Here is a 12,950-nt window from a genome sequence, read left to right on the forward strand (position 1 = left end):
GAAAAAGCACACAGTGGCCCCCAGGCTCCTTCATACATGCAGTCTTACACGTAAGGGTTTTTGTTTGGTATAAAAACACACAGGATAGGAAGAAGCCTTGAGATCCCATTGCTTTTGCATTACTATCGCTGTTTCTGTTCTCCCAAATTTTAGGCATGTTCAGACAGGGCTGCACAGCCTTCAGGGTCATTACCCCAAACATCGATGAGGAGGCCTCCATGATGGAAGACGTGGGAATGCAGGATGTCCATTTCAACGAGGTGAGTGGCATTCCAGTGCAGCTGGGCAGTGCGGGAGATGCCTGAATCAGCAACAGACCTCAAAGACAGTGGGGGCGAGTCACCTGCTGACTTTGAATCCGTCCTCCTTTGTGTAAGAACACGCTCCCACAACAGTGCAGCCAACCCTCAGAGCAGTTCCCCCACAGCAGGAGCCTGTGCCAGGTGTCTCTGCCAGGACCTCCACCCAGCGCTTGTCTCCAGGCACCAGGCCAAATGGCTAGAGCTCCCACCTTGGCCACTGGCAGCACCCTCCGCTCTGGCTGGAGGATCTGCGGGGCTGAGCAGCAGCTCTCTGAGTCTGCATTCTTGAGCACAGCTAGGTAAAATCCTGCAGAGTGATCATAAGGTCCCCATTCTGTTTAGCACTGAATTTCTCCAGCTCATGAGTTTCCTTGCTGCCCCCACCCCATCAGGATCCTAAGTCCTACCTCTGCTTGGGGCCTGTAACCTGGGTTCTGTGGCACATTAGAAACTAGGACAACCCTCTCCCACCCCCACAGGGATATAAAATTTGACAGTAGGTCTCTTGCCAAATATGATAGTCTTGTAGCCCCTTATATGTAACTAGGCAGTTTTTAAATAAAGCCAAGAATTTGGATAAAGACTAGTTCTTGGCTTGTATTGACCATGTCCCGGGAGCTACATCCCCTCACTACGGGTTCGACTGAGACAGCCAAGGGAAAGGTTGTTAATCCTTCTTAAGCCCAACTTTTTAAAATTTAATTTAAATTTATTTTTATTTCATAGCCTTTATTATTATTATTATTACTATTATTATTATCATTTTATGATACAGTTCCATAGGCCCTGGGATTTCCCACGCCTGCTCCCCAATTCCCTCCCCCCTCACTGAGTTCCCCTAAATTATTACTATACTATAGTTCTTCATAAGCTGTCATATGTCCATCATTGTGTTAAGCCCAATTTTTAAACAAAAATGCAGTTGTCCATTTCTTCATGTAAGAGAGAACAAATGAGAGTGAATATCTTCTGCCTTGATTTTACTTCAGTAATGACTAAAGTATGTTATCTTTGAAAATGTGTAATACTTGTTGCGTATTACAAAATTTTTTTTTTTGCTTTTTCAATTTCCATTTCTAACATTAAATATCGAGAAAGCTCAATCACAGAGACAGAAAATCTTTGGAATCCTCAATCATTTTAAAGACACCTTAGAAGAAGTTTTATATTCAAAGTCCCAAGATGCCTTCAAAATTAAAAAACTAAGCTGAAATATTAAGTGGTTAAATATTAAAGTCAACCTAACCACATTAGATAAGGCTCTCTATGTATCTAAGTGGGGAAACAAGTTGGTTATTCCATAGTGTTAACAGTTCTGTGACATCTCTACCGGGAGATAACCTGGATACATCAATTTCACCTTATTTATGCTTTTCATTATTAACCGTGAAACCTGTCGCTGAAAGCACAGAGCCCACCCACATACTGTTGGCTTCGAATTCCTCACTTCGAGGCAAATAATAATGGTGTTTCCCCTGATGGGAGGCATGCATGCCTGTAGAGTCTCCTCACAGAAAGCCATACTTGCATCATTGTGCCAAGTGAGCCCTCAAGAGCCCTGTATTTCATTTAGAATTAGATAAGGAAAGCAGTGATGCCAAGAACAATTAAAGATGGAAAAATCAAGTTTCCAGTAATGCACCGCACGGGAATGATAAATTAATCTTGAGTTTGCGCATGTGATAAAATAAAAAGCAGAAGCAGCCGCTGGAGCCCAGTGAACCAGCCTGTGTCGGACGGACGCTGGGTGTGAATGGCACCCTCTCCAACTAATCACTCAGGACCCCTGTATCAGCTGTTTCTAGGATATGGACTTTTGCCACCCTATCATTGAATCATAAAGTCGGTAAATCTTTAACAGGGTCCATGGTCCATCATGATTTGTAATGATTAGGCCGTACCATGCTGCAGTCATGCTTGTCAAGTCCTAAACAAGCCCTGCATCAGGGAGTAGAATGAATACCATGTGCTGAAAGACAGGAAATGATCTACCACTTAGTCACTGCATTGCCAACCAGGATGTTTCAAGAGAAGGAAAAATATGAAGGAGTTATCGGGCAATATGTGTGGGGCAGTAAAAATCATTGTCCAATGGTAAAACTACAAACAAAAAAATCATCCTCTTAATTTACATCATTAAATAAGTTAAATGTCTGGGATGCTTTCTTAATTTTTTCAAGGAAAGCTATCTAAAAGTACACAAAATTCTCATAGTTGCAGGTCTCATGGAAGTTTTTATTGACATCAATTCCACCTTCGCTGAGAGTGGACTCTCACCAGCTGCTTGTGTTTACATAAGAGAAACTTGCAATTCGTATTTAAAGTTTGATTTTGTGAGTCTGAGTCTGTGTATACAGAAGAATTCTACAGTCCTTGTGGTATTAGATTCAATTTTGGGATTTTTTTTAAAGATTTATATGTTTTTATTGGAAAGGCAGATTGACAGAGCAGAAGATGCTTCATCTGCTGGTTCACTCCAAAGATGGCTATAACAGTCAGAGATGAACCAATCTAAAGCCAGAAGTTTCCGCCAGGTCTCCCATATGGGTGCAGGATCCCCAGGCCTTGGCCCATCCACTGCTGCTTTCCCAGACCATTAGCAGGGAACTGGAGGGGAAGTGGAGCAGCTGGGACACAAACTGTTGTCCATATGGGATCCCATCACTTGCAAGGTGAGGATTTAGCCACTGAGCTATCGCCTCAGGCCCCAGTTTTGTGATTTTTATTCAGGGGCCTAGATAGACATACGTAGGAAAATGAAGGAAGCCTAATGAAAGAGGTGCTTAAAAATGTTCAGAGTTTAGAGAAACCAATAAGAAAAGTCACAGTGCCCCTGAAGAAGAGAGAAGAATAGAAACTACACACAGAGGCCACCGGCAGGTAAAGGATTCTTCTACTCACTCACCTTGCACATCTCTGTTGGAGTCTGCCATTGTCCAGACAGCTAGAGCCAGAGATCCTGGAGCCTATCCTGCAGCCCAGCCATCCTCCTATCAGCTTCCAGAAGGACAGGACCAAAAGAAACTCGAAAGGAGAAGGGAAAGTACAGAAATCTCCATTCACCTGTTTTCTACGATTTCACTGCCAACTCCACAGTAGTGCTCCTGCAGCTTTTGCAGCCTCTCAGCGATACCTATAAAGTGGCCCAAACTTTGAGCCAGTTAGTAAACATATTCCCAGCTGAGGTTGAGCCAAGGTAGCCCTCTTCTATTCTTGTTTCAGCTCTTGCTTTGGGAGCTCTTGTACTTTTAAAATGAATGCACTGCAGTAATCTCAAGTGTAGCACCCAGGTACTACAGTACTACTTGCCTGCAGGTCCCTAAGCACAGAAATGTAATGTTCCATAATAATGGTAGCTGTCTTTGTATCTCGCATAGACTGGGGTTTGTAACCCTGTGGAGCTATCTAACCATGCATTTCTCCCTGGCTTGGGGTGTTCTTAGAACCATGAGAAACATACAGCACATCCACACCATTAGGGAGGTTCTCCAGGGCGGCGATAACAGTTAGTAGGGAAGTTGTGAGTGGAGTGTGTAACTGCTCTGTCCTTTGCTGATACCAGAGCACATCATGCCACTCTGGTTTGCCAATGTCCTGAGTTGCACTGGGGCTGAACTTGGTGCTGGAGACATGGAAGTAAGAATGGTCCCTGCCATAAAAACCATAACAGTCCTGGTGATTCCTTCCAGCTCAGGAGAGACACTGGAACCACTGTTCTTAACAGCAGAATCAGAAGCTGTCTGAGCACTTTGTTGATTCATTCCATAAACTAGCCACCTTTGTATACCACTTTGTAATGTAATCTTAGAAGTCAATGCCACGTGCTAGTGCAGGGACGTGAGAGTGAGCACCTTGCCTCAGAGGGTTCCACTTTGTGCAGTAGCCCTGTTACTAGCAGATTCCCTTTCATGTGCCTCTGCCCTGATCACCTGAAGGGAAAGAGGTTGGTTTTGATCCTACACAGGTGGTTACTTTGAAACAAATGGTCCTAAACTCTATCTTGAGAAATGATTAAATGATAGAGAAGTATGATTTAGGCCATGGTACCACTTCAGCACTCAAACCAACTCATGTTAACAGTTATTTCCAAATGATGGCAAATGAAGCCAAAGCCATCACAGACCCCATCAGTGTGCTGGTCCTCAGAGAGGACAACATCAGAGCATGTAAACAAGGTGCTACAATTGTCCTTCGTTTTATCTGATAGCCTTTGAGCACTATCACCATGTGACCGTTGCCAGGGATCATTCTAGTTGTAGTAGCCATGATTGGTCAGAATGCAAGGTAAATCAGCAGATTTCTGCTGAGACTGTCATTCACATTCACGTACTAAATAATGTTTAGATACTATCTTGGTTCTTCTGACTTTAATTTTGTATGACATATGGTCTCTCATTTGACAGTCTGTGTTTACTATGTTTATTTCCATTGAATTACATCATCTGTCTAGCTATAGAGTTGACATTAGTTTAAATGTTTTGCTTCACCAAATAGTTTTGATATTCTGTAATCCATACTCTTATGAACAAAGAATTACCTTTTTATTTTTATTTGTTATTTTAATATTTATATAGTTGAAATAAAGAGCTATGGGAGGATGGACTCTCCATCTACTGGCTTACTCTCCAAATGGCCACAGTGAGTGGTGCTGGGCCAGGATGAAGTCAAGAGCCTGAAACTCCATCCAGGTCTCCCAGATGACTAGCAGTGGCCCAAGCTCGCAAGCCATCTTCTGCGGGCTTCCCAGGCACATTGGTAGGGAACTGGATCAGAAGCAGAGTAGCTGGAACTCATACCAGGGCTGCTATGGAATGCTGACATCACAGTGACAGCACCAGCCCCATATTTTGTGATAAAAACCATTTCTATATATTTCTAGATAAATTTTATGCTAATTTGGATTTTGTATGATATATTGCCATTTCTTTACAATAAATCATGCTCACATTTCAAATCATGAATGCCTCCCGTATCAGAAAAGAAAATAGTATCCAACAAAGTGTCAAAGATGATGCTGAGTTGCTTCATGGTTATTAGTAACTATCAAATTGAGGTACTTGTTTCATAATATTTTGTATCAATTATAACAAGTTATTTTGCATAATGAACTCAGGCATGTCATGTCATATATACTTCTGTGTCACTTGAATTCCAGTTTATTATTAAAATTTTCACCTGTATCTAGTTTTACAAAATAACATATACTATTTAGATATTAATGTATCAATTGGGAATATAGGAGCTGGGAAACTAGCTCTAGACTTACTTGAGTAACATACAAGTAATAGGCAACTACGTCTCGAGCTGTTTGAAATGTATCTAAAAGGCCTCTATTGACAAACACTTTACATGAATATACAGACCATCTTCCTTGTATACCACTTTGTAATGTATTCTTGGAAGTTAATATGTGTCTTTGTGTACTTTCATGGCAGGAAATTGCCTCCACATGATTATTTTTGCCTTAAAGTGTTGTGTCCTGTAGGCATGCATTTAATCCTCACATCCTTGTCTCCTGTCTTGCCACTGTGGAGGTTGGATTTTATTCTCCAAACCCTGAAACTGCCCTTGCCTCACTTCCCAGCTGTCTTCACGCCCCACCTTTCCAGGCTATGGCCGCATTCCCCATCTTTTTGCACTGCCTGCCTTTTCCCAGGCTATGGCCACACTCCCCACCTTTGCCCAGGCTATTGCCACACTGCCCGCCTTTGTCCACGGTATCGCCACTCTTTTCCTTCCTGCTGCTGCTTCTACCATCCACCTTCACCTGCCTGATTCTTTATCACCTTTTGTGATTTGGACCATCACGGCTGTCTGTAGCCCCCTGTGCCTCTTCCTCCCCTCCTCTGGACAGTCACTGCTCCTCTCGGCATCCCCAGTTCTCTGCCCAGTTGTTTATTAATGCACTCATGCCATCTTTTATGGATCTGACTGCCACACTGGACTCTGAGCTTGGGGTAGCAGGGAGTGCTGAGTCCCATGAAAGCTGCATGTTTGAGCTTCTCTGTACATCCAGAAACTCATTAACTGCTGAGAAATAAAGCAACCCACGCTACTCTCATTGCATTTGGGCAGGAACTTGTTTGAAATCACTGTGTTTCTTCTGTCCTTGACAGGCTGACGTGGAGGTCACCTCTCTCTGGGTGATGGTTCCAGTTGGCTCTGAAGGATGCATCTATGCTTGAGACTTCTTTTTCAAGGCAGATTTCATTTAGGTTTAATGATCCATTCAAAACTTGGACTCCACTTTTCATAAAGACTAAGTTTAAAAAAAATAGTAAATGTCAGAAACTTAATTTTCTTTATGTAGATTTTTTTAAAAGATTTATTTAATTTTTATTGGAAAGTCACATTGATGGAGAGAAAGAAAAACAGAGAAAGATCTTCCATCCACTGTTTGATTCCCCAAGTGGCTGCAACAGCTGGAGCTGAGCTGATCGGAAGCCAGCAGCCAGGAGCTTCTTCCAGGGTCCCACATGGGTGCAGGGTCCCAAGGCTTTGAGCCATCCTCCTCTGTGTTCCCAGACCACAAGCGGGAAGCTAAATGGTAAGTGCAGCAGCCAGAACACGGACCGGTGCCCATAAGGGCTGCTGACACACACAAGGCAATGATTTAGCAATTGGGCTATCACCCCAGGTCCTATGCAGATTTTTTTTTTGTAGTCTCAGTCAAGCACGGCATAGTACATGTTGTAAATGCTTGATTAAATGTTTGAATGAATGGTTAAATGAAATATGTATGTAACATTACAACTTAATAACTCTTGGAGGCCGTTTTAGTTTTCTGTGGGATTACATTAACACTGCCTCAGATGGTTTGTTATAGTTGCTGTGGCATGCAGTGCAGAACCCTGAGTTGATCTGATCTCATCCACAATAAGCAAAGTGTCATTACTCTGTATTTGTATCTACAGTGTGGAGCTCAGCATACTAGTGGGACCAGTTGTAGTTTTTCACAAATGAAGCCCAATAGTGAGATCATAAAGAAACAAATGAGTCGTAAATTAAAGCAAAGGGCAGTTTTAAGATAGAAATTTTCCATGCCCTTGACTGTTGCGTTAGCAGAATGCCGTGTGTGCTTGGTATTCTCATCTGCATGGGAAACAATCTTCAGAAAATGTTTCCACCTCCTCTGCTGTCCCACAGCACCATGAGTGAACACTTACCAACGGTTCCTTTGTCCTAGGAGACAGGAAGCTCAGGACTTTAAAGGAGAATCCTGCTCAACTCAATTCCCCACAGCAGACAACAGTTGCTACTGCCTAGTGATACTGTCAGTATTACTGAGATGTAAACGGACCCATTACTGGGCAGTATGTGGCACCGGGGCCTAGTAGATACCCCAATAGAATTAAATTTTTTAATAAGAAAAAAGGAAGAATCCATTGAAATGCAAGAGGTTTTTCTTGTCACGCGTCCAACAAGATGAACTGAGGTGACAGGTGCAAGGCTGAGACCCTGCTGAGAACAGGCTGCAGGAGGGGAAGGCGGAGGGTCCCTTGCCCAGCACATGGCTGCTCCCAATGAGTCCTTGGAGCTGTTCTCATGCTCTGCTTGATGAAAGGTGAACCTCTGTCTGGTCAGCTAGCCAAGAACAGACAGTACTGCTTATCTGGCCTCCATTTCAATAGTGCTCTGGCCAAGGTGCCTTGTTAACTTTCCTTGAACTCCCTGTTTACAAACATGACCTGAGTTATGTTTCAACTATTGTTTTTACTAAGTGTGTAAAAACTGGAACCCTGGAACCTGGTGTGGTAGCCTAGTGGCTAAAGTCCTTGCCTTGCACGTGCCAGAATCCCATATGGGCACCAGTTCATATCCCAGGTGCTGTGCTTCCCATCCAACTTCCTGCTTATAGCCTAGGAAAGCAGTAAAGGGCAGCCCAAAGCCTTGGGATCCTGCACCCATGTGGGAAATCCAGAAGAAACTCCTGGCTCCTGGATTTGGATCAGCTCAGCTCTAGCCATTGCAGCCAACTGGGGAGTGAACCAGTGGATGGAAGAGCTTTCTCTTTGTTTCCCCTTCTCTGCTTAAATGTGACTTTCCAATAAAAAATAAATCTTAAAAAAAAAAAAAACTGGAACCCTGGAAATAAACTTCTGTCAGTTGCCCATGAGAACACTGCCCCCTCTCATTTCTTTTTGGACACTTTCCTCCCCAGGACGCATAAGGTAAATTTGTAGCTTTTTAAATGACCTGTGAGTTACTGTCCACAATGAACAGTTTTTAGGACATTTTGGTGGATGAAATTATATTTGATCCTCACAAACACCAACTTAGGTAAGATCTGAAATGCACTGCTCTTTTCACAAGTACAGAATACTTAAGTGTGTGGTTTTATTTTTATCCTGCTCTTCTATCTTTGTACCACACAGGTATGGAAATTATAAAACATTCTATATTTAGTGTGGATAGAGTGCCCACTTGGAAATAGGTATGAGAAAAGTCAGAAGGGCATGTATCTTCATGATATAATCGCAATGGAGAAGAGACAGCATTAGAAACTTCTCTGATTTCTTCTCTATAGTTCTTTTGATTGTTTTAATGGGATGTACAGTAAAAGCCTGAGATAGCAGCTATACTGATATGTATGAGTACAGAGTTCAGTCACATAAATAGCATTTTTATGTTTTGTATGCCATAAATTTGACATATAATTTAAATGGTCTTGTTAGAATTTTCTGGTAAATTGATTTACAACTGCTTTATAAATACTTTTCCTTTGAATTGTAAACTGCAGGCATCAAATCTGCCATAAAAGGTTATCCCTGTAGTAAAAATACACAGATTGTATTTCTTTCACAGTATTAGCAAGGGTGCAGACATGTTGAAAACAGCTGTCTGTAAAACCTCAGCAAGATATTAATAAAATTGATTAGTTATATGCAGCAAAGGAAGGTAAAGTTTATTCCAGGAATGCTTTATTGGTTTGATATTAGAAAACCAACAATATAATTAGTCTTTATGTTGTAAAGACATCGTTTCTCCCTTAATTGGCTTACTGACAAGACCCTGCCCTGGCCAAGAGCTGAATGCCAGTCCCTAATGCATGTCTTGTCATGTCTGACACAAGCTGGGGTCCTAAAACTTGCCCTGACTGGTTGCTGAGGCAACATGAAGCATGACCATGGCCTGGAAATGGGTTCAGACTGACGAGTTTAAACCTGAAGCACGTGACCATCCTCAGACCCCGGAAGGCGTAACCTTCCTCCCTCTAAGAGTGGCACTTCAAGATAGACACAAGGCAAAAAGCACACTGGATTCCTCTGGGATGTTCAATGTGGGCCAAAGTTATGCTAACTACATGTGTTTCAGCATTTTCATTGCTCCCAGAAAAGAAGTCCTATAAAAAAAAGAACTTAGAAAAAGTTGAGGCTTCATGAGAAGCTATTAATGTCAGTTTTTGTAGGCAAGTAATTATCACAAAGCCAGACTGTGTAACTATTGTTTCTCAATGATAAAATGGTTCTCCTGGTCCCAATGCAATAGCCTAGTGGCCAAATCCTCACCTTATATATACTGGAATCCCATATGGGCATCAATTCATGTCATGGTTCCTCCACTTCCCATCCAGCTCCCTGCTTGTGGCCTAGGCCAGCAGTATAGGATGGCCCAATGCCCTGGGACTCTGCACCCACGTGGGAGACCAAGATAGGGCTCCTGGCTGCTGGCTTCAGGTCATCTTAACTTGAGCCATTGTGGCCTCCTGGTGAACCAACAGACAAAGGATCTCTCTCTGTTTCTCCTTTCCAATTAAGAAGATAATCTTCAAAAATAATGGCTCCATAAGAGATGACTTGTTGCAAACGTAGACATTGGTGTTTTTATATATTGCATGCTTTGAATTTTGCCTCCTAGCAGTCTTCCAGTTAAGCATTATTCTGTAAGTAGTACAGTGTCGCGTTCCCCGTAACCCACTTCTCGGCGGCCTTTCCTCTTTGGTCAGGATGTGCTGATGGAGCTGCTGGAGCAGTGTGCGGACGGGCTGTGGAAGGCTGAGCGCTACGAGTTGATCGCGGACATCTATAAGCTTATCATCCCCATCTACGAGAAGCGGAGGGACTTTGAGGTATCTCACCTTGTCGGTGTGCATATCCGCAGGCCTACTGCCATCGCAGATACACATGTTAGCTTGTAGTGCCCACCGGACTCCTCCAGAGTCTTCAGGCACCATGCAGGTTTGAGTTGTCTCAAACCTTAGGCATTCCCGCCCAGGTCCTCTCCTTGCAAAAGGTCACCACACACAGTGTTATAGTCACCAGATGTCTTTTTCTTTGAACTCTTCTTTAACCCACCTGCAAAAGGTGTCCTTTCCACGCTTCCCAGCTGAAAGATCATCCAAGTGCTCTGAGAAAATCAAATGGAGCACGACAAGCGAAGACTCAGAATGGTTTCCGAGGATCACCTCTGTCATCACATAGCAGCTTGTATCTTTACTGTGAAAACTGGAGGTGTCCTCCTGTGTCGGTTCACCCTTCGTGTGGGAAGCACTTCAGTTCATAAATGATCACCACATGCTTGGCCATCAGAATGCAGACTTTTAAGCTCAAGTTGAAGGACTTTTCAGCTATTGGTATAGGCTTGGTTGTCATTTTTAAATGGGTTTTGTTCTGCCTTCCAGAGACTAGCCCACCTGTATGACACGCTGCACCGGGCCTACAGCAAAGTCACCGAAGTCATGCACTCAGGCCGCAGGCTCCTGGGAACCTACTTCCGGGTGGCCTTCTTCGGACAGGTGCGCCCCCCATTCTGTAGGCTGCCCCAAGTTCCTTGCTAAAATTGGCTTTAGAACTTCTAAATGCTCTGTTTTCTATAAATGCTAGTATGATGAATTTATCAAATTTCGTGTGGCTCTTACCTCCCTCGGTAGTAAACTTTCTGCTTTTTTTTTTCTTTCTTCTTGTCTTTTCTTTCTTACTTTCTTAAGGCAGCGGTAAGTTCTCCCTCCGTAAGACATTCTTAGTGACATCTTTGGTTCTTCACTGTGGTTTACAAGTTTCTTTTTCAAGTCTACATGTTACTTGTCTAGTCATTACAAACTCAAAAACAAAGGATTAACATTGTATTCCATTTACAGAAATAAATCATATTTCTTTATGCATCTGTATTGCATGTTTTAAACCAATATTAAGACTTGCTGGTTTTGTTTGTGCCTTTATGTCTTTATGTTTTGTAATATAATATCACCACAAGAATATTTACCGTTATACTATCTCAGACTCCCTGGATGAAGGGATTTTTACAATTTTACTTAAATCTTAACCTTCAAATCTCTAACATTATTAAGTAGTATAATCTGTTTATTTAGGGGATATGGTTTTCTATGAATACTATATAACCTTCAATTCTGTTATTGTCTTTTATAACTTTATAGCAATACCAGTTTACAGACAGTGAAACAGATGTGGAGGTAATTACAGTCAATGCTTAAAAAGCAAATAATGTAGTGAAATGACTACATCTATACGCCTAGTTTGATGTGGGTTGTTTTTGTTTCATATTAGCCTGCATTCTTTTATATGTCCTGGTTTTGCACCATTTTCTCTCTTTTATTTTAGATTTTTTTTTTCAGTTTCAAATATTAACCACCATCTGGACTTTTTAAGTTGTCAACCTTTTTCACTTCCCATGCAAGTCGGTAGCCATGTAGTCAAGCATGACTGGTGCTAAAGCAGGTGGTGATAGGTGATAATAAGTGTACTTTCTTGCCACTGTGCTATAGACCGCGAGTATTTTTTCCTCTTGAGTGAATCAAAAACGGTCTGCACAGACTTCGTGTAACTTGATGAACATTCCATTCGTGCTGCCACATCCTGTGTGAATGGGGGACATCAGGGAATGGACGCATGTGCGTTTCTGAAGCCTTCCTTTCCCAGGCTGCTGGTCATGTGTTGCGAATTCCACTTCTTGGGAACGTGAAACAGGCTCAACTCCCATCGTTAGAGTCCACTGAGACACACTCTTGAGTCCCAGAGTTTGATTTCACGCCACACTGAATGAGGGCATTCTTGAACGAGTTCTCAAGTGTGTGTTTTTCTTGAATGTTTGCATCCAGACTTCACATTATTATCATCTTCCTTTGTCTTCAGAAACCCTGTTTAGGATTTTATTTTGGAAGCATTCCTCCCCTGCCCTTTTAACAAGAGAACCCTTTCTGTGTGGTGAATTTTGGGCTCTTATTGCGGGCCAGCTCTAATTGTGCTTTATGCCACAGGGGTTCTTTGAAGATGAAGATGGAAAGGAGTATATTTACAAAGAACCCAAGCTCACACCTTTGTCAGAAATTTCTCAGAGACTGCTTAAACTCTACTCAGATAAGTTTGGTTCTGAAAATGTCAAGATGATACAGGATTCTGGCAAGGTGAGTGTGCACTTGGTTCACAGCCATGTGATATTGTTTGGATTATATGTGATGGATTATATGTTATATTATATATTCACAAATGCCTGTAGGGAAAAAAAGGAAATGCAGGAATGATTGACTTTGAGGGGCAAGTGTGTTTTTCCTTCTTAGTCCCTTTTTGTGCTTTCCACTATGTTTTTAACACTACACAAATCTTCATTGCATAATTTTAAGAGCATCTTTTTTAATCCAGATGTTTAGAAACCTAAGAGATCAGGGTCCATATCTCTGGTCTTTACTGTCCT

At 42.2% G+C, this 12,950-nt stretch overlaps 1 protein-coding gene across 14 annotated transcripts in view; it reads left to right on the plus strand.

Moving 5' to 3' along the window:
• The window catches only part of DOCK9 (dedicator of cytokinesis 9), a 279,755-nt gene that overhangs the window by 248,807 nt on the left and 17,998 nt on the right, over positions 1 to 12,950 (plus strand). For 7 of the 14 annotated variants that reach the window (XM_040991186.1, XM_040991191.1, XM_040991187.1 and 4 more), the window contains 4 exons: positions 154 to 260; positions 10,249 to 10,371; positions 10,924 to 11,037; positions 12,517 to 12,663. In XM_040991186.1, the coding sequence (XP_040847120.1) occupies positions 154 to 260; positions 10,249 to 10,371; positions 10,924 to 11,037; positions 12,517 to 12,663 (491 nt within the window). Of the gene's footprint in view, positions 1 to 153; positions 261 to 10,248; positions 10,372 to 10,923; positions 11,038 to 11,229; positions 11,236 to 11,676; positions 11,713 to 12,516; positions 12,664 to 12,950 lie in introns of all 14 variants that reach the window. The other 7 variants (XM_040991188.1, XM_040991183.1, XM_040991190.1 and 4 more) reach the window with 2 other exon arrangements.

The sequence above is a fragment of the Ochotona curzoniae genome, unplaced genomic scaffold, assembly GCF_017591425.1.
Source record: "Ochotona curzoniae isolate NIBS_2020 unplaced genomic scaffold, NIBS_Ocur_1.0 contig_64, whole genome shotgun sequence".
NCBI classification, from domain to species: Eukaryota; Metazoa; Chordata; class Mammalia; order Lagomorpha; family Ochotonidae; genus Ochotona; species Ochotona curzoniae.